At 39.0% G+C, this 22446-nt stretch overlaps 2 protein-coding genes across 3 annotated transcripts in view; one reads left to right on the top strand and one right to left on the bottom strand.

Moving 5' to 3' along the window:
- LOC124135977 (ankyrin repeat and BTB/POZ domain-containing protein 1-like) overlaps nt 1-21744 on the bottom strand; it is a 29234-nt gene extending 7490 nt beyond the window's left edge. The window contains exons 1-9 of the mRNA XM_046501715.2: nt 21558-21744; nt 13529-13591; nt 10697-10752; nt 6411-6555; nt 5460-5619; nt 4632-4677; nt 2993-3109; nt 2204-2328; nt 1296-1388 (exon numbers count right to left, since the gene is read on the bottom strand). Of these exons, the coding sequence (XP_046357671.1) occupies nt 1296-1388; nt 2204-2328; nt 2993-3109; nt 4632-4677; nt 5460-5619; nt 6411-6555; nt 10697-10752; nt 13529-13591; nt 21558-21613 (861 nt within the window). The 5' untranslated portion in view covers nt 21614-21744. The remainder of the gene's footprint in view (nt 1-1295; nt 1389-2203; nt 2329-2992; nt 3110-4631; nt 4678-5459; nt 5620-6410; nt 6556-10696; nt 10753-13528; nt 13592-21557) is intronic.
- A 183-nt stretch (nt 21745-21927) lies between these two features.
- The window catches only part of LOC124136871, a 44451-nt gene continuing 43932 nt past the window's right edge, over nt 21928-22446 (top strand). The window contains exon 1 of one of the 2 annotated variants that reach the window (XM_048396894.1): nt 21928-22049. Coding sequence is in view for 1 of the 2 variants with exons in the window: in XM_048396893.1 (XP_048252850.1) it covers nt 22136-22142 (7 nt within the window). In the remaining variant the exon portion in view is untranslated. Of the gene's footprint in view, nt 22143-22446 lie in introns of both variants that reach the window. The other variant, XM_048396893.1, reaches the window with a different exon arrangement.

Genomic DNA, 22446 nt, shown 5'->3' with positions numbered 1-22446 from the left:
TACGTTATACATAATACTCTTTGTATCTTCTTATGTTATACATGATTCTCTTTGTATCTCCTTACGTTATACATGATACTCTTTGTATCTCCTTATGTTATACTTGATTCTCTTTGTATCTCCTTACATCATACATGATACTCTTTGTATCTCCTTACATTATACATGATACTCTTTGTATCTCCTTACGTTATACATCATACTATATGTATCTCCTTACGTTATACATAATACTCTTTGTATCTTCTTATGTTATACATGATTCTCTTTGTATCTCCTTACGTTATACATGATACTCTTTGTATCTCCTTACGTTATACATCATACTATATGTATCTCCTTACGTTATACATGATTCTCTTTGTATCTCCGTACATTATACATGATACTCTTTGTATCTCCTTACATTATACATCATACTATATGTATCTCCTTACGTTATACATAATACTCTTTGTATCTTCTTATGTTATACATGATTCTCTTTGTATCTCCTTACGTTATACATGGTACTCTTTGTATCTCCTTATGTTATACTTGATTCTCTTTGTATCTCCTTACATTATACATGATACTCTTTGTATCTCCTTACATTATACATGATACTCTTTGTATCTCCTTACATTATACATGGTACTCTTTGTATCTCCTTACGTGATACATGGTACTCTTTGTATCTTCTTATGTTAAACATGATTCTCTTTGTATCTCCTTACATTATACATGGTACTCTTTGTATCTCCTTATGTTATACTTGATTCTCTTTGTATCTCCTTACGTTATACATGATACTCTTTGTATCTCCTTACATTATACATGATACTCTTTGTATCTCCTCATGTTATACATGATATTCTTTGTATCTCCTTACATTATACATGATACTCTTTGTATCTCCTTACATTATACATGATACTCTTTGTATCTCCTTATGTTATACATGATTCTCTTTGTATCTCCTTACGTTATACATGATACTCTTTGTATCTCCTTACATTATACATGATACTCTTTGTATCTCCTCATGTTATACATGATATTCTTTGTATCTCCTTACATTATACATGATACTCTTTGTATCTCTGTATGTTATACTTGATTCTCTTTGTATCTCCTTATGTTGTACATGATATTCTTTGTATCTCCTTACTTTGTACAGAAGTGTGAGATTGAGAAGGATGTTATGGCTCTGGGACCTATTCTACTCCAGAATACCCCGTGTGAGAAGTGTGAGAATGAGAAGGATGTTGTGTGAATGTGTGAAGTTCCTCCTCCAAGCAGAGGGTGCTGCCCACCTTGTGACACATGAATGACAGACCCTCCACTGAGAAGCAGACGTCAGGGTATATCTGGGACAGGTCAGGGTCGAATGGCAGCTCTCCTACAACCTGTAGGCAAAATGAAACTTTGATGAGTCAGTGAGCGAGTTGGGTTTAATGCGGCTTTAAACATTATTCCAGTTATATCATAGTGTCAGCCTGATGTGGGAGGAAAGCCAGAAGTGATGCAGGTCTTAGATGTTTACCGATTCGGTGAAATGCCTGAGCACTGGGATAGTGCTGACATACTTTGATGAACTTTCAGTAAATATTGTACAAAATGTATAGAATTGTATGATCCATTACAAGGGGTATGGAAATACCATGCCCAAAACACCAGAGCATGTTGACAAGTCCACTGCATACTGGTTTTGAAATTGCTTGTATTAAAAGTTGAAATTATATATGTATGGTTACAATAAATTCCCTATTACTCAAGTGAATTGGGTTTAAAGATGTGGGCGGGGGTTTACATGTCATATCATCTTGATGCGGAAGGACAGCCTCAAGTTCACTAATGCTGGGGACACCCAAGGGACACAACTCTGCACAGCTATTCGCAGTGCCTGAGATGACTGGGTCACTCAGCCTTTGGCGAAAATAGTACATACTAATAATATATTACGTTTATGATATGGAAACACATGAGGGTAGTAATCTTTTCATCACATACTGTTATTCTTTGAATAATTCTTGTTAAAAATTAATTTTCAGTCAATGAAGTAACTTTATTAATGGCATATGAATACAATGTTTGAGTGAACTTAATCATATAATCCAAGTGCATCTGATTTGTAGACAGGTGTATGATTACACTAATCCCGATCCATCAAGTCACCTCTTACGACCAGGGTACAGGTTTACGAAGACAAGATGATATGTACCAGTTTGTTCAGTTCCACCGGTAAAGCTCTGTCTCCCAGAAGACCGAGGTCCATCTGCAGCCCCAGGGAGTCCAGGGGGGGCTCGATCACCACCGACGTCACCTTCAGGCCCGGCTTCATCGACACTACAAGTACAAGCATATGGTCACACAATGGACATACTCGATTATCGGTCCTCTGATGATGTGGTGGTGATGACTGTGACTGTGTGCATGGTGAAGTCAAGGACGATGTTGCTGTTCCAGATGATAACAGTGAGTTAAGATGATGGTGGGGGTAGTGAATTGCGATATGTATCAGGTATAGACATTGCCGAGACAATTAAATCTGGACAGACAAGTTGTTTCATCCAAAATCTATTTATTTTACATTACAGTGAGTGAGTGAGTGAGTGAGTGAGTTAGTGAGTGAGTGAGTGAGTGAGTGAGTGAGTGAGTGAGTGAGTGAGTGAGTGAGTGAGTGAGTGAGTGAGTGAGTGAGTGAGTGAGTATGGTTTTACACCGCTTTTAACAATATTCCAGCAATATCACGGGGGCAGACACCAGAAATGGGTTTCACACATTGTACCCATGTCGGGAATCAAACCCGGGTCTTCGGCGCGAAGAGCAAACGCTTTAACAACTAGGCTACCCGACCGACCCTCAAATAGTATGATGTGTATCAATACGTGAGGTAGGTGTATTGTAACCATGGTAACAGTGTTAATGTTTAACCATACATAATGGAAAGCAGTCAGTATGTGCAGTATTCAGATTTAACAACAAAGAAGATGTGTTGAAGCATACTTACAAAATGATGCATCTTTTTCCATTCTGTCTTCAATCTGGTCAATGAGGCAGTGCATCTGACACTGTTTGGCTATCATCACACAATCATGTATCAGGTCCACATGAACCTGTAGTCGACCTGCAGACACAGCAACATGTAGCATGAACCGTACGAATGGTGGCTGCAAGGTTCTGAACCAAACTATGGAGGATACCTGGAGCACCCTTAAGAGATTGGGGGACTGCTGGGGCTATTTTAACTAGTATGATTAGTGTGACTATTGCAATAGCAGTCCCATATTCCCGGGGCAAGAGAGTTAACTGACTTTAAAAGTCCAGTTTCCACCCTTGCCGAACTAGGCTTGAATTACTGGGCTCGGCCATTGCGCCCCCAGTGGCTATTACCAATTATGTCCTTTCTAAGCCTCTCCTATGGACCAATCAGATTCCACCTCTCGTATCACTTGCATTTGCTTCACACAAAAAGGTGGCGCCCAGTCAGGACGATCGGATCGATAATGAAGATCTATATTGTGATAAAACGGGTCTTACATCGCGAAATGCATCAAATCACGTGAGCACCTTGATTAAAAACATGAAAGGTTTTGGAAAATATCTGCTGACAACGAATTGGCGATGCACATGCTTTGCAAATCCTGCAATCGATCGAAATCTGCACGATAGTTTACGAACCGGATTTTGATTTCGGTGCGCGATTTTGATTGGACTATGCATAGACTCATTAGCCCAGACAAAATGTAACTCCATAATACCAGCCTAGTTCGGCAAGGGTGGAAACTGGACTTTTATAGTCAGTTAACTCACTTGCCTCGGGAAGATGTAGTAGTCCATACTTAATTAAAATCATGAAAAGCTTTGGAAAATATCTGTTGACAATGAGTTGGAGGTGCACATGCTTTGCAAATCCTGCACTCGACTGAAAACAGCACAACAGTTTACAAACCAGATTGCGATTTTGTTGCGCGATTCTGATTGGACTATGCATAGACTTGTTAGCCCAGCCAAAATATGACTCCATAATACCAGCCTAGTTCGGCAAGGGTGGAAACTGGACTTTTATAGTCAGTTAACTCTCTTGCCTCGGGAAGACGTACATGACTTGAAGAAAGAACTGTCTGGCAAGAATTATGCAAATGATGATGACATCATTCCTCCTTGGAGGACTTTTCACACCAGGAGGAAGCCTTCAACACGTTTGATACGTCAATGACATGCATCAACCAAGTCAGCGAGTCTGACCACCCGATCCCGTTAGTCGCCTTTTACGACAAGCATAGTCGCCTAATATGGCAAGCATGGTTTGCTGAAGACCTATTCCACCCTGGATCTTCACAGGTCTGCCAGTCAAGAGGAACCCCAAACGTCCACAGGGAATGACCACCTACAATGCTGCCCATCCTTCTGGGTCTGCAGTGCTTCCTTAACAAGTACTGTCAAACACTGTTGAGTACGGTGTCAAACCTTGATGTGTCGAACTTACAGTTGTCTAGAAGTAAAATTTTGGTCCCTGCATATTCTTTTTTTATTCATCATTTTTCGATTGTGTTGAACAAAATATTTACGTAGGTCCTTTTAACCATGTTAACCTGGACACAATAGTGTTTGACTGTACTTCTGTACAAACAAAAGCATAATCTCACCATAATAGATGTAATCCAGAACAGCTCCAAATGCACAAGGTGAAACCTGCAATAATATAACATTACATAAAGAAACAAGAGTCATCAGAAGATGATAAAATCCCCTAGGCCCCCACAATAGCAAAAGGCACCACTGCAGTCCCTGGTTAATACATATACCAAGTTTGGATGAAAAATAGTTCAAGGTTTTCAAGTTATGCTCCTGAAAAGAAATATGGACGGAAGGACAGACAGACAGACGAGAGGATTACCATATCCCCTGCATAGTATGCCGAGGGGACAAAAATGTTACATAAAAATGCCGGGGTGCTCAGCAAAATATAGTCCTAAGACAAATCCCCCTCCAGTTGTCAAATACAATGTCCATCTCCTGGATTATGATGAAAGGAATGAGGAGCATTTATTTGATCTCCAACGTTCCCCACAGTGAAGAATAGCTATGTGCAGTTGTGTGATCCCTATAATTTCTACACCAGTGAGCTAGCCCTAGAACACATACATTACATTCATTTTCCCTGTGAATCACATGTGCTGACACTTAATGTCCACAGAGGCCTTTTGTTACCAAAAATAAATGTAGGATAAAAACTACTTCCCATCTCACATTTATCAAGTTTAAGATGAATAAAAATCAAGTAATTAATTTATTGATAATTTGACATGTTTAATTAATAATTTCTTGCAGCCAAACAAAGCATGGGCATTTTGATAACTACCTGTTGTAAACATGGTAAAGTAAGACGAGGACTTCCTGTCTCATATCCTGTATGTCTCAGTGTGGATAAAGTTTGGATGAGCTCAAAACCGAGATTTGTTTCGAATACAAACCAGTGCATGTTTTAGCTCCACTTCTTGCCGATCTCGCCATCGAGTTTTAAACAACTCAGCAAAATAGCTGCATCGAACACTGAGTATACATCGATGTACGGGAAACTTCACCCCGTCCACCACAAACACTGCGTCATGGTAGGCAGCCCCCTCTCGAATCCTGCAACAGACAAGCAGTGGTAGACTGCGGGTTGTATTCTAATGACCATGATATTATGATTGCCATTACATCTATTGATTATTGTGTACATATTTTGTAAGTCATCATATGCTGTGTGATATGGACTGACTGCCATAAAAGTTCTGTTCTGGAAGGTGAGACATCTGTATAAAATCAATGAACACCTTACAGAATTGATCACTAGGAGATATTGTACTGGTTTCCTGATAGATACACTTTGTAGTGGAGTTGACAGATATAACATAGAAGTCAAGTTTCCACCCTCGCCGAACTAGGTTGGTATTTTGTGGCTCGATTGTGGAGCCACCAGCGGCTATTATGAGTTTTGTGTGTTCTATGTCCCTTCTACTGACCAATCATTTTCCACCTATCATACCACTTTCATTTGCTTCAAACAAAATTGTGGCGCCCAGTCAAAACTCTCTGATCGATGATCAAGATCTATATCATAATAAAACGGGTCTTACCTTGCGAAGCGCATCAGATCACTTGATTGTACACTGGCTTTGCAATAGACTGAAAATTGCATGGCATTCACCATGTTGTTGACGAACCGTATGTCGATTTCGTTATGTGATTTGATTGGACTATGCATAGACTCGTTAGCCCAGCCAATATATAACTCCATAAGTGCAGCCTAGTTCTTGCAAGGGTTGACACTTGACTTCTGTAGTAGGTTACCACACTTGCCTCGGGAAGATGTCAACAACAACTGATAATGTTTTGGATTGATCCTGAACGACTGTTGAGTTGTATAGTTGGATACTTACTTTCGTAGACATTCCTCGTACATGTCACGCCGTATGGTTCGGGAGGAGATGACTCTGAACTTCTTGAGGATAGTCCGGATCTCATCAGTCAGGGCCCCATAAAGACATCGCTCGCCGTCAAATGTGTTCGCTTCACATTTGGCACCTGAAGACAGAAACAGCATTGTCACAATCTAACAAACGTATAAGTACCGGTAATATGCATGACAGACATTAGCACCGTACACAATATGTGAAGCATGAAAATGATGTCATTCTGTACCAAATTAATAATGTTAATGTCATCAAAACACAGCAACAGACAAATGCATAAACCACACATAACATTACAGAAAAGTAAGACCATAAGACAACACAGGATTGATGCATGTGAATGTTCTGCTCGTGAAACTACAGAAGTGGGGGGGATCTCAGGATTGATTGGTATTCCAGATTATAGAGGTGCAACTTTCTGTCATCTCCTGACCATCACCCTGCAGTCTAGTGATCTGTGGAGGCGTCGACTAAGAGGTTTTGATTCAGTGCCAACGGCAGCAAGAAGACTTCGTCGCAATTATTCATCTCCTGAAGCCAGCACCGAATCTTGTAGCAGCAACAGGAGCCGAATCTTGATCTCGCAATTGGCCTCCTGGAGAAAGGGCTGGAGGAAAGCACTGTATTGTTTGCAGATGTAACTGACAATACCATGTGAAGGCTTGTGACGATGTTTGAATTCCGAGCAGATCTTGCCATTGCCGGAGAAGTAACGGCTGTTTGAGGGCCAACGTTACTTGGCTCTGTATCTTTGACCAACTGTCTGGGGGGGCACGAACATCTTCAACATCTGTGTGTCGAAAAGGGCACCAATAAACTGGAGACTCTGAGGTGGGGCAGTCTCAGATTTGGATGCATTTATGGACCAGCCCCGATGATGTAGCAGCCTCCATGCTGAGTTGGCATGAGACTGGAGACAGTCGTCTATGAAGGCCACAAACAAAATCCCTCGCTGACGCAGAAACTGTGTTACGTGTTTCGTGATATGGGTGAACAAACATGGGGTCGTAGAAATTCCAAATGGGAGGACCATCCACTGATAGTGCATCCTATGGAAGATCAGAGAATCGAAGCCTGGAATGGAAGGGATCAGACCTAAACATTCTACGGCATGTTTCGCTACCAATGTACCTATGACTTCTGTGACAGCCGACATCTGGATGGCATCGTAGTATCTGTGCTGCAAACCGTGACTGGAATTTGAGACACCAACGGGAATCTGTATCTGTCTGTTAAGATCTTTGTCAGGAAGGGGTAGTCAAAGTCCAGTTGGCTGCAAAGTAACAAAGTCGTCCACTTCATGGTTCTTGAATAGCAGCTTTGGGCAGAAATTCACAGTCGTGCTGATCTGATTCAATGTCACTTGGCGGAGGAGTCAACCAGCTTGGTTGACTCACTCGAGGGAAGATCCAGTAGTGAGCGGGACGGTCCTTGAAGTGGAACATTTGGTACCTCTGCCTTTGCCTCGAAAAGATCCACACTTGTGGCTGTAAGTCTGTTGGACGTTTTTTTGGCCTGGGACGTACTGAGACCACCGTCTTTCCTCAGTGCATTGTAGTTATACTAAAAGCCGGATTTAAATACGCTACCATATCCTGGAGACCTTCTTAGGCATAAGGTAAGAGTGTTTGAAGAGGGACTAGAGACCACAAATCCTGAGAGTTGATCATCCTTAGAGGTGCTACATGGTAGGCCCAGTTGATCCACAATCCAGTACAGCATATCCGAAGGGTCAACAACATCGCAACTTCCAGGAGTCGAGACTGGTGACTGTGGATCTGCGGGATCAGTGAGACTTTCCTCCGAAATGGTAACTGGACCGGAAGGAGCCCTCGATGTAGAGGATGTACGCAAAGTAGAAGTCTTGTCTGAAGGGAAGCCACATTGATTCAGTGCCATAGACATCGCATGGACCAGCGGTTTAAAGTCTGAGTTGGGAATGGAAGAAGAGTCAGTGCGATGATCCCACTTTGTAGGTAGAGTAGGGGAGCACTGAAGTTGTCTATGTGTAATAGGCAAATGACAACGGCGATGAACTGGAGAAGAATGATGATCCGAGGAGTCATAACGGCATCCCAATCTATAGTCCTGGTGATTCCAATAAAAGGAATAGAGTGGTTGACCCATAGTGACCCGTCGATCCGATTGACCGTAATGATCTCTGTGAGAAGGGCAACGATACGGTCTTTTGTCCAGCTGATAGCAATCTGTCAAGCCATGAGAACTTTGGAGCTCTCTGGGCGAAGGACGGTCCCTCTGTTTATGGTGACCTGTGTTTCTGTGAGGTACGTTGAGCAATATCTCTGGCGACACCTATTGATCCTAGAAGGCTGCCGATCCAGTGAATGAAGGTGACCATGTGAAAACATGAGATCCCTAGACTTGACTTAGAGAGATGCTGAATCAAAGAAGAATGATGATCCTGTGATGATAGTTGTGCTGAATGTCGATCCCTGGTTGTGTTGAGATGTCTATGCTTTGAGTGTCGCGCTGTCGAGGCTTGACGATCAGGTGATCCCTTGACTTGTTGATCCTTAAGCAAAACCGCGTAATAGTGTTCCTAAAGAATGTGCGATTGTAATGACATAAGTTTTATAAGAAAATTCCACATATGAAGTTTGAAGTTACCAGATGAAATTACCCTACTTTTTATGCATGATTTAAAAAAAAATTCCCCCTAAGTCAAGATTACGGTTAAATATTTTTCAAAAGTACATTTATACAAACATAATGAATGTATGTTATTATTTATGTCTTTCCTCATGTGAGGTAATACTTCTTTGATATCAAAAAGGGATAAAATGTGCAAAAACTGACCAAATTGAATTTCTACACTGAGTTATGGGAATTGTATAGCCACGTAGACAAGAAGTCACCCTGACTGTTAAAGGGATGGCGATGCGATGGAGACGGACAATTCCGAGATTGATGATGATCCATCAATGTGTTGAACTGTCGATCCTTTATTTGTTGATCTGTCGATGACTGACAATGTGTCTACCCATCGACTTGATGATCCCTAGGACGCTGGCCAATTGGATGAAGAATGACGATTACGATTTTTTTGAAGCTGGAACCTTTGTTCTAAGACGTTTCCACACCAGGATCGAAGAATAAGGAGGAATAGTGTGAGATAGGATAACTAAAAAATTCTCATTCAAATGACTGAAGTCAACAGTATCATAGCAAGGTCCTACGGTCTCAACCTATGCAATCATCAGGATTTTTAACATCTGTCAGTTAATTATTCAGACAAACTCCCTATGCACTCATTGTCTCTAATGTGCAGTCAAGAATGACTTCATTCAGAACATGCTGAATGGAGACATGCCTCGATCAATGTGTACAATGTGCCCTTGTTGCTATGGGGAATGCACTGAGGCATGGAATGAATCAAGCTGTGTCATGGTTGAGTCAGTGTCAAATACATGTAATCAAAAATAAAGATTATTAATATTACATGACAAAACGAAAACATCCTTGGTCCTCGGGCCTGCAAAAGCAAACCATCCCATTTTGAAATAATCATATTCCTTTCTAAAAGCAAAGGTTTGAAACACAAGGCTCTGCAGTTCAACTTCATCGTTCGAGCTGATACACAGATAAATGTCACAACCATAATATTTGTTTGTTGTTTAACGCCACAATAAGCAATACTCCAGACATATGACGGTGGTCTGTAAATAATCAAGTCTGCACCAGACAATCAAAAGAAATCATGGGCATCGATCCACGCAATTGGGACACAATGACGATAAAACAGGTTGCTGGGGTCACAAATTAGAACTCTGTTTATTGAAGACACAGTCTCATTAAAATCAGATCTTAGTTCTCACTACCGCTATACAATTATGGGTCACATCAGAATGATCTTTCATCCGACCAATCAGAGCGTCGTTTACCAGATCATGAAAATGACAGTCGGAATGTGTTTTCTAATCCAAACGACAGTTACACACTTTATAACTGAATCCATATACACTCTAGGACATCTATTAGCCATTCCAGAATCGAGAATTTGTCAAAATATGTTTTGAAGCGTAGTCGCCAGTTTGAAACTAGTGCTAAAAAGCACAAGAAAGCTGCCTTCTGATTGGCTAATGTCAACTTCTTGTCAGTCATTCCATTGGTGGGTCAAAGTTAACGAAAGGTAGGTCTGACGTGACTTGTAATGGGTGTCCTCAGATCTCTGTTTAGTGGTAGTGAGAACTAAAATCTGATTTTAATGAGCTTGATTGAAGACATTAACTTACCATGCTCCAGTAAATACTGGACTACATCTTTGTGGCCACATAAACATGCATAATACCTGCAAGAGAAAATATATATTATTCAGAAAGTAACCAATGACCTATACAAGTATGATAAGATATGGACCAGGAGTACCTCATGATAAACATGCTTATGCACCGTTCAAATTTCACGAACAACAACAACAACAACAACAACAACAACAACAACAACAACAACAACAACAACCACCTTTATTTTGACTCTCATGTTAAATATATGTCAACTTCAGTGGATCCTTGTTTGAAAGATACGTTTTTGGGTGCAATATGCTATCAGCTTATTGGTGGGATAAAAAAAAGAGAGAGAGAGCAAATTTTCATTTCTTTTTTCCATTTCAATAAAGTTTACAGTTGGTGGATCCGTAAAGCAAGTAAACAAAGAACGTGTGGCCTTAGGATGAACAGTAGCACAATCTATCACAGAAATAGAAGAGTGTAACAGAACGGCTGCAGTGATTCATCTAAGTACATTGCACTGTATCCCTTTGTGTCAAGATAACATTATACCATGTATATAAACACAAATTATATGGTTGAATATACATAGCACAAGCTTCTGTTGTACATGTTGCAAGTAATTGGAGGATAAGGTAGGATAAGGACACCCTTTGGACAATGAGAAGGGCATAATTTGAGAAATTACTAAAAATTGTTACGAAATGTATCAGATGTGTTTATATGAATTAGAAATAGACTTTGTTCATGTCAGCACTTGCATGTTTTGGACACTAAATATATATTGATAAGGCTAAAATATGTTGAAAGGTCTGATTTTCAGGCTTTCAGGAGGATGCACTTTAAAAATATTTTTACATAAGCAAGTGTTTAACTGAAGGTAATTGTCTTCATCCTCTTGGCAGTTTTAGGAGATAGAGATAACAACAGTACAAATTTACGGTAACAAATCACCTTGGGTCACAGATTTGCTCACATAGTAAACTACGGTTATAACGAACTCAAATGGACCACTAATCTTATTTTGTTATATCCGGAGTGCATTATAAGCATTTATACAGAAACTATACAGCAAATGACTGGGACCCAAAATAAGTTTGTTACATTCCTCAGTTCGTTATAAGCGTGTTCGTTATAAACATATTTTACTGTAGTTAGATTTTCTCTATAAGTTGAAAAATCAGCCTTTTTCACATTCAATAAAGTCAAACGTGTATTCGGTCCTGACAGAAGTGAAAATATTGCAAGAAACAGGGAATAGTTTTCAACCATTTGAATATGTCTGATAATTGTCATTCAAATATTTCAGTTTACCATTGTTTACTGTGACTTTTACAAAAATTAAAGGTGAAAATTCCAGTCGGCCAAAAGGGCCTTTATCCAACTGTCCCCTTCCTTCAAGTGTTCACAACATGACCACCATCTATAGAAATGTAAGGTGATCAATTACAGTAGGGACTCCCAGCATTTACATTGATATTGGAATACAGCTCAATGACATTAGAAAGTGCATCATTACTATGATTGCTGCTATCAACATGATCAATAATGTAAATATACTACTCAAAGAAGTTAAGGACCATCTGATTCCTTCATATGCATATATATTCATAGTAATATGGAAAAATTGGGCAGGAAAATCATGGCATGACAGATTAACTTCCTGGAATAGTAATAAGGAAGCATTGCTACCATGATAACATGTTGATTTGTTGGATAAAGAAAAATTGAAAAGGTATACATAAAGTGTTTGTGATTTTTGAGGTACGCTGGACTCCTCCCCCCTCCCCCCTCCCCCCCAAAAGTGAAATGGCCATTTTCATTTAAAGTACTTAGGTTAATTTCTATTTCATTTCTTTACAAAACTGAACTGAGAAATGAAGACTTCCTGTTGTAAATCCAATAGGCAATATTTAGTGATTGCTGTTGACTGTATTTTACTGACATTTGACCAGATGTCCAAGAATGCACAAAATACATTTGAATGATTGGAATTGAATGGACACGGTTCTTTCTCTATTTTGACAGAACGTTGTGAGGTCGTGCTTTTCAAATGGAAGTGGTTATACACATTGTTTGTTGTAAAAAACCTAGCAGATGGTCGCTGTTTGTCAAACAGGAAGTTTAAAAAGAAAAACTCAACTATTTATTTCTTCAAGCCTGCTGCTGTAACTTCTACATGTTCTAATAAAGTTACTGCAGACAACCAACGAGGAAAACAGCTCTATTGCCGAGTGCTAGTGCTAACACTGAAATTGAAAAAAATCTCTCAGAATTTAAACAAATAATAGACATGACTGACACGTGATGTTCAGATGTACCAAAGCCCAAATTATCTGAATTAAACATAAATCACCACGAGGCATTCCCAGAAACTGGAATCTTTCAAAGTACAAATCCTGTTATGTGACAGGGATAAAAATTTAATATTTTGCAAAATTCGGAAAGAGTATGGTCAACCAATTGGAAAAGATGGAAAACTAAAAAAAGGTCTTCAACATTTTCAAAGGTTCATGGGGTTCAGAACCAGCAAAAGTGAAAAGATTGGTCATTTAAAATTTTGATCTAATGCTGTCTTTTGTTATAATTACTGGGCAATATAGACAAGGCACACTTAAATTAAAAACGGCACACCTGAAAAACAGGTCCAGATCCAAACTGGTTGTTTTCTAATTTTGAGGCCTGCAGTTCTAAAACTGCTATACATTTTAGTGTGACAAATTCCCATGGTTACAGTGAGCTATACCTGTCAGTGTAACATGTTACCATGGTAACAGGGCTATATGTTTTAATGTGACATATTTCAGTGTGATAATTTCAAGCCCAAGCTACACATACAGTGGAGTGCTGTCCCATTTGTCTCGGGTGTTCAGTTCAACCTCTCGTTCCTCCACCAGGAATCTGAAATATAATGAGGAAAAGAATCACACCATATTCCACAAAAACCATGACCCAAATGATATGATTATCACTGTCAGTGTACCAGCTGTGCTAGGCTGAGTGAATATGGTAAATGGTAGTGAATGTGGTTTTAACTGCTGGAGGCTATTAAGAAGCTCATTACAAAGCGACATCATTCTCGATTATCCAGGGTATATTATCTCCATTCTATTGGGATAAATACCCTGGACTCATCTTTGTTTTGTGTTTGGTTCAAAGACATGATGCTAAATATAGACATGCAATTAAACTACCGGAATACTGTTCTTTCATAATTGAAACAAACGTTGACTCAGCAATATTGCAGCTATATGATGGCGGCCTGTATATAATCGAGTCTGGACCAGACAATCTAGTGATTGACATCATGAACATCGATCCACGCAATTGGGATCAATGACATGCATCAACCAAGTCAGCGAGTCTGACCACACGATCCCGTCTCCTCTTACGACAAGCATAGTCAGTTTTTACAGCAAGCAGGGGTTGCTGAAGACCTATTCTACCCCGCATCTTTATGGGTCTGTTGTAACATGAAATCATGCTTCGGGAAGCACATGCATTGAAAAAATGTACTGGAACGGGACACTTCATTCGAGACAAATGTATCATACTGATTTAATGACACGTGGTGCTGCTTGCAGCATAGTACAGTTCTTGATACTCAAGGTTTAGCTGCACACACAAAATGTCAATTCAAAAATACCCAAATGATCAAATTAATTGGCGAGCAAAAAGTGGGTTACTCAATAGAAATGCAAATACTTAATTACATCGAACACAAAGGAGTAACAAACCAATGAGTAAATATGATAATACAATGGATATAGGATAATACAATATATATATATGATAATAGAATGGATATTTAGGAACATAAAATGGATATATGATAATACAATGGATGTAGGATAATACAATGGATATCATGGACATATGATAATATAATGGATATAAGACAGCGTTAGAAATTGGCACTAGTCCTGTAGTCCTTACCAAACTGCCCAATAGTAAACATAGAAATAGAAAAGACACGTCGGTGGTGTCACGTGACGAATTCACGCAAAAGTATCTGATTCCCTTTATAGTTTCAGTTCTGTTATTGCTTCCTATCTTCCTCAAAATAAAATTCTGAAACCTATTTGAGCTATATATAGGGAAAAGCAAGATCGAATTTGGGGAATATTGGTTTATGTCAGTTTGCAGAGAACAAATTGATAATAGCATTTCTTATTAATTTTGGTGAATTAAGAAAAATATTGAGCGCGATAACTGAAATACCCCCAAAAAATAATTTGTAAACTGGAACGGTGGGCGTGATCACGTGCTGTAAGGCGATGGCGAGAACTTGTACAATAAGTCAACGGAAAAGTTTCCACTGTTCCCTATCGTAGCACAGACAGACATCGTAATGGTATAACCGAAATCAACTGAATCTTATTCAACTAAGCGCATATGCTCATAGTTTCACAAAAATTAAAGTTATTGGTACATTCAACTTTGTAGCCTGCAGCTCTGGTTTCGCGGTACTTGTCATATACACTAAACGGAACAAAATGCACTCACTAACATTTATGATTATTCGTGTTCTAAGTATGGTGATGTCAGAGATGTCCAAAGACAACACATGTAAAATTCTGAATATGTTATCATCAATAGGTATTCAAAGCATATTTACTGAAAAGTAAGAACAAAATATTTAAAAACAACAAAATATCAGAAATGATATTTTAAGATTTTTGTTGGATAAAAAATTGGATGAAAATAAATTGTAAAAAAATGGAAACATGTTAAAAATATATATAAAGCACTCCTGTTACGCTAAAAGTATGTATTTATGATTTGGCTACTGGTGAGGAATGTATTGCTAAGTATGACATTTTGACCCAAATTATCTCCTAATAGATCCTGGCCACAGAGCGGGGAAATGTCGGGCTACGTAACATCCGTTACCTTATTAGTCGCCATGAATATGTAGATGATCTAGTTCAGGTCGAGAGAGAAAGTTTATTTGGGAAACTGCCGGTCATATCGTTGTCCACTGACAGATGGGGGCAAGGCAATAATAAAAAGATGCCAGAAGTAAGTATCAATGTGTTAATGACCCCTAACTTGCAGCAGACGGAACATTCCGAGGAAATTGAAATTGTTTACGGAGCGAGCACTTCCTGGTTACTGATTTTCATTAACAGACAGCCGCTAAAAGGTGTGTCCCGCGTGAGCGACCGGAAATCACAAATGCCTCAATACGATGAATGCGGCTGTACAACGAGGTCCGAGTATACACGTCAGAAATATCATGAAAAAAATGGCGATAACTGGTCGCTAGCTTCGTGTATCCAGTCCAGAATGACATGTTGACATGTCTTAACTGTTCGAAAATAGGGTATGTGAAAATAGGAAGGTGGATGCCTCGATGCACACGCGACTCGCCAGTCACGACCTTCGGTGGATTGTGGTCCCTCTTGGCAGTGGATGATTTCACATAGCGCTTTAATTACTTTCGCGGAGGTCGCGGGTGACGACACAGCCACGGTGATTGAATTAATTAGTATCAGGCGCTTCACTGAGTACTGCGGACCGCACCCGTCTCGCGTACAAGAGACGTATCTCGCACACACGTTACGTCTGCGACTGGTAAAGGTATCCTAAGGACTAGTAGAAATTGGCCCATTTTAAGGGTTTTGCTACATGTTATCATTATAAGGACTAGTGGACAAAAACTGTTAGTTTCTAACCGTAATACAATGGATAGATGATCATGATGATAATACAATGGATAGATGAAAATACAATGGATATCATGGATATGGGAGACACTGAATAATGGAGGATGGAATCCACATTGAGATAGACCTATTACAGAATGAACATTTGATCATGATGATAAGTCTTTACACAATCTATATGGTATTTAATGCCACAGATTTGACCTTTATCATTGCAAAGAACACTTTGTAATTGTGTACCGGGTAAATGTCGTAATGAGCCATTGGAACTTAGAAAGTTGACAAGGAGGGGATGGACATCTTCCCGAGGCAAGAGAGTTAACTGACTTTAAAAGTCCAGTTTCCACCCTTGCCGAACTAGGCTGTAATTACGGGGCTCGATCGTAGCGCCACCAGTGGCTATTGCGAGTTATGTCCTTTCTATGCCTCTCCTACTGACCAATCAGATTCAACCTCTCGTATCACTTGCATTTGCTTCAAACAAAACGGTGGCGCCCAGTCAAGACGATCTGATCGATAATCAAGACCTAAATTGTGATAAGACGAGTCTTACATCGCGAAGTGCATCAAATCACGTGAGCACCTTGATTAAAAACATGAATAGATTTAGAAAATATCTGTTGACAACGAGTTAGCGGTGCACATGTTTTGCAAATGCTGCAGTCGACCGAAATCTGCATGACACTTTACGAACCGGATTTCGATTTCGGTGCGCGATTTTGATTGGACTATGCATAGACTCGTTAGTCCAGCCAAAATGTAACTCCATAATACCAGCCTAGTTCGGCAAGGGTGGAAACTGGACTTTTATAGTCAGTTAACTCACTTGCCTTGGGAAGATGGGGATGGAAGGCCCATGATGACTACAGTTACTTAATAGTATCTGGCTACAGACATCAGTGAAACGAAACGTGTTTGAAATAAGGACTGCGCTGTTAATTTTCAGACTTTGTTCAGTGCACTTATAAACAACTCATTAAATGGTCAGGGGACGCTTACTGGAATTGGACACTTAATTTTTTGAAGTGTAAAATCTAGACATGAAATATTCTACAAATCTACTTGAATTTGAAGCTTTGCTTGAGCAGCCTCAACTAATTCATCCTAAAATGCTCAATACTCTCATGGGCTGCTATATTACAATGGATAAACTGCACTGTGCTTCACCTCTCTTGGGCTAGATCATATATGCTGTAAATTTTGGAATTATCTATGAATCCTGTTTTCAGTTGAGACAAATGTAAACCAGTAAAGGCTTCACATATTATTGAGATGTTGTCATATGATAATTTTTTAGATACATAATCTGGTAAGCACCAAGTTAAAACTGGCAAATGTAGTTTTAATCCACTACATACATACTTGGTACATGACTTATTATGCTTATGACTAAAGATATGGGCCCTGTTCCTCAAAGCTAAGACAATCGCATCTCCCACACATTAACATAGACTTAGGACAATCGTAGCACTAATTGTGCTTTGTGGAACAGGACTATTTGGTCTTTGTTTCCAATATGATATTTCACTTGCTAATACTGACTAACTGTGGTCCATTTTCACAAGCCAAAGGTGATGTACCGTTTTAACAGGCTCCCATTACTGGAAACTAGAAGGTCAGGTGAAACTGGGTTTACATCATGTTCAAGATTATTGCACTTATATAGCGACGTCATGCACATGTGTATGTGTGTGGCTGCTTGTACTAGTCTGGACTTATGCAGAGCTTATAGTGCTAACGATACCATGCCACAGTTTAACATGAATACCCCACTCAGACACAGTAAACTGACTCCAAACCAACCAGTCCCTGCTTTAGTCCCTTACTAACGAGCGCCAGGCAGGGTAACAACAAGTATAATATTTTGACATCGCGGCCTGGGATTGAACCACTGACCTTCGCTCTCCAGGCATATGCTCTACCACTAGACCATGTCGGCGGTCTGGAAGCTTGGAGGTAAATGTTTATATTTGTGTTTCAGTTCTAGGTAAATGTCTATATTTGTGTTTCAGTTCTAACAGACACCATATAATAGAGGGACGGCCCTCTAGCCTATGCGCGAAACCATCAGTGCTACGGCTTGTACTGCGCAGCCTGTCCAGAAGCGAGCAGAAGACTCATCGTTGTTGCCTTTTTTTCCCATGCATAAGATATATTTCACAATACATAATTACACTCATGTATTTCTTAACATTGTTAACATTACAACTGAGATTTGTTGGTGCCCTAAAGCATGTCGTTGTCACTGTATTTGATGACTGTGATCATGCTTTGTCTTTGTCCGAGAGGACAAAAGGGCTCGCATGTAAAATCGGCAAAAGTGCAGATTTTGATTTTCAATAGCGGCCTCTAATTCGCAATGAAAGTCCTTGGTTACCTAGGTGTATAAAAAGGAGATATGTTAAAAATTGGCTTAGTGCCATTAACAAATTTAGGGCGGATCCGAAATTTCAGATTTTGACTCCAGAAATGGGACTAAATCTGAATTTTCCCGAAATAATTACACCACAACTCTTAATTTTCGCATGCTTTCAGAAGAATGTGTTCCTATTATCGGTCCTGAATTTAATAGTTTTACATTCATCACGATTTCCCCTTTGGCTTGGTACCAACGTTATTTAGGTATGATCGGTAGTTTTTTTGGTATGATTTTTGGCGCAAGGCCATATTTCACGTCACATTTTTTAAGTTAAATTACCATATAGCAGACGACATAACATGCATTTTGTCTGTGATTATCATCCGCATATATCCTTTGAAACATTCTACAAAGTGACTTAGATTGTATGATATTAGAATTGTTTTTGTAAAACGCGTATTTTTTTTACCATTGCTTTCGCCATTTCTTCGTAAGTTTAACTTTGTTTCAGTTAGGCCTTATCACATATCGCGCATATACTACATACTACAATACTACATATTTGTTATCTTCTGTAGATTTTGTCTGAATAAATCATGACTACATTTAATCAATTATCTATTTTTTGCCGTGTAAATATTGATTATGAGCAAAATGATATTGGCCTAAACCCAATCATAATAATGTAAATATGATGAAGGTACTACTTACTTTGTGTATTTACACAACAATGAAAACATCATACAAAAATAAAAATCTGTTACATGAAATATTTGTATAATAAAATAATCATTTGCTTTTTAAATGCCAAGAAAGAAGAAGGATTATATTGGCAGTTGTCGGGAGAGAAGTTCCACACAACAAGGTCGAAGGTGTCATTCAGTAAAATATATTGATGGTCTATTGTCCTTTTCTGTGAAAAATACATTTACATATGTCAGAGTTTGTGATGTTTTGTTTTGTTTTAATAGTAATACATGTGTAGTTGCATGCTTTGTTCCAGGTTAGAGTTTAAAGTTTGTTTTTCATTGATCAGATATAGAAAACTATGATGAAAGAATTTTGAAAACAACAAACGTTACTACAGTTTACGATATACTTGTACATATCTGGTACCATGCTTGTTGAAGCTATATTGTTATACCCAAATACATAATTATTGTATGCTGAAATATCAATCTAATCGGGTAATATCAAATAACGATTGTAAAATTACAATCGTCCTCTTTGCTTTGGAATTAAACAGTAGCCTCCCTTTAAAAAAAACTTACCTCACTCCGGCAAACCCCATTATCACTGCTAGCCCCAAACTGGCATTAACCAATAACTTTTGATTCTTTCGAAGCGCATTGTTGGACACATCGAAAATTCATTTAACAACGCTCGTAGTTTAATGTGTATTTCTAATTCATTGGAACTATTAGCATTATAAAATAGTAGCGAATTTACATGAAATAAAAACATTAATATGGCGTCCTTTTTTTCTGGCTAATAGTAAAGCATTTACACCAGTCGGTGATCATGCATTTTTGCAAGTAAATCTAGTCTGGACTTATTATGAGATATGAAGTTAATATGGAGATATATTTTGTGAACATCGGGAATATGGTGATATGTTACAAGTGTCTTCCCTGCTTCTGGATGAGTTTTATTTACACTTCCTGAGTTCCTGTGCAATTTACCGGAGTTTTCTGTGGCGTTCGTAGAAGATTTGGTATATTTGTTTGTTTATAATAGTTAACAATTGCAGCATAAAATGAGATATATTAACTAATTTTTAAAACAAATAGAATACGTTATAAAATACTTTTAATATCGGAACGGCTTTTTCTTCACACGCCCTCGAAAACTTACGCTTGTGGACAGACGTCATATTTTCATTTCCTATCGTTTTCTTTGAGTGAAACTTTTTGGGAGGTATTTACCAACAGCTTGGTAGCGGAAACATCACTGTCGTTCTATTTAGACCAAGAGTCATCCGAAACCCACCCCTGGTCGAAGAGAGGTATTTCTTCAAGTGGCATATCTAGGTCCAAGACGAAATCGTCCGAGTGAATGAAGTCGTCCATGGCTGTGGCGGATGTAAATTGAATTAAATGTCCCGGAAGACATACATGTTCAGCAAATGATTTGCAGCCAACTGACATGTGCTTATGAGAGATATCATAAAAAAATCTTTGTAATCCGCTAAGAGACGTCCTTTTATTGGATTGTCGCTGGTCGTAGTCGGAGAAATCTCGGCTAAGGGAATTAACTCTTACCCCGGATATTATATAATATTGTTTACTAGTTACCAGAATGGTCAGTCGTGAATGTCTGCGCATCTATTGCGCATCTGCAGCGGTACAGGGAGGTTAACAGCAGGGTGTCGGGGTGTATCAGTTACATGCCAGACCGTAGCGCTGATGGTTTATGATAAACTGTTGGGGAGGGCCGTCCCTCTATTATATGGTCTCTGGTTCTAAACACAAAAATTAACTCAGAAACTCAAACTTAGTTTTCCACGTCAGTACTGTCAGTTGTTCTTTACTAACTGAGCTTCAGAACCCTGATATACACACGCATGTTGAAAGGCATTGACTGTAATTATACAAATTTTAACAGTGCATTCGAAAGCCAAATTTCACAAGTGTTCATTGAATACAGCACATGTTTAAGATTAAAAGCTGATGGATTGGTGGTGTAAAGATAGACGTTATCACGAGGAAGTCACTTGTGCACAATAAGTGAGCTGACTGTGCAGTCCTATTATGCGCATTGACTGTTGTTCAAATGAACGAGACCAAGAGCAGTGCATGCACGGCTGAACATCACGGACTAAAATGAAATGTCAACATACTTCACTTTTTGCAAATCTCCAACTCGACAGCTGTCGTAAAGTGCTACGACGTCCATCCTTCAGGTGTAAGCAGCAACAGGGACTGTCTCAAACGCTCGAAATCGTTATTTCTGAAACAAAACAGGTCCCAAATTCCGAGCGTATGCGTTGACCTCTGACCAATGTTGTCAAACAGTCGCCACTGACACAGACAAATATATGTGTTTGTTTTGTAACACCCTGAAGGTTAGACTAGGTATTTTATCTTGCTTTACTATTTACTGAGACAAATACGACTACCTTGGTTCTTGTTCGATCCTAATTTCATTGAAATTAGTGTGTCGCTTATATCAACGAGTTCTAAAAATAGAATATCACGTGTGATATGTTTTCATGCGATTTGTACAAGCTCCGCACAGTGCATGTTGTGCTTTAAGTTTTGTACGGATGAATATCAGACAACGTAGTTTAGAGTTTTCGCGTACCTGTTGATCGAAGTTCACCGATACCAAGGTATATACTCACCTGTCCCTCTACATAGATGAAGGAGAATGTGTCAACTATATACAAACCAATCTGTATACTAATCACACTTTCTAATGTCAGGTACCAATATATGCGACTGATTATTGTCACTCTAAGTGTTTTTTGGACTTTGATCTTTAGACATACTTTGAGAGACAACTTTTCAAGAGAAAACAACCTAGATCTGTATTTGTTGTATTGTTGTACACAGACATCTGTTGTAAATATTTGTAGCTATGTACACTTTTTCTATTTGACAGCCTGAGGTCAATCACTATTATAAAAATGGAGAAAAGTTGCAAAAGCTAGAGAACATATCTATGACATTGGTGTGATTTCACTCCTAAGTAATTATATGCAAGTATCAATTAAATGGTCACAGACA

Source organism: Haliotis rufescens, unplaced genomic scaffold, assembly GCF_023055435.1.
Source record: "Haliotis rufescens isolate VD_foot unplaced genomic scaffold, xgHalRufe1.0.p SCAF_16, whole genome shotgun sequence".
Lineage (NCBI taxonomy): Eukaryota > Metazoa > Mollusca > Gastropoda > Lepetellida > Haliotidae > Haliotis > Haliotis rufescens.
Note: the sequence above shows the minus strand (reverse complement) of the source record. Positions and strands in the feature narration are given on the sequence as shown.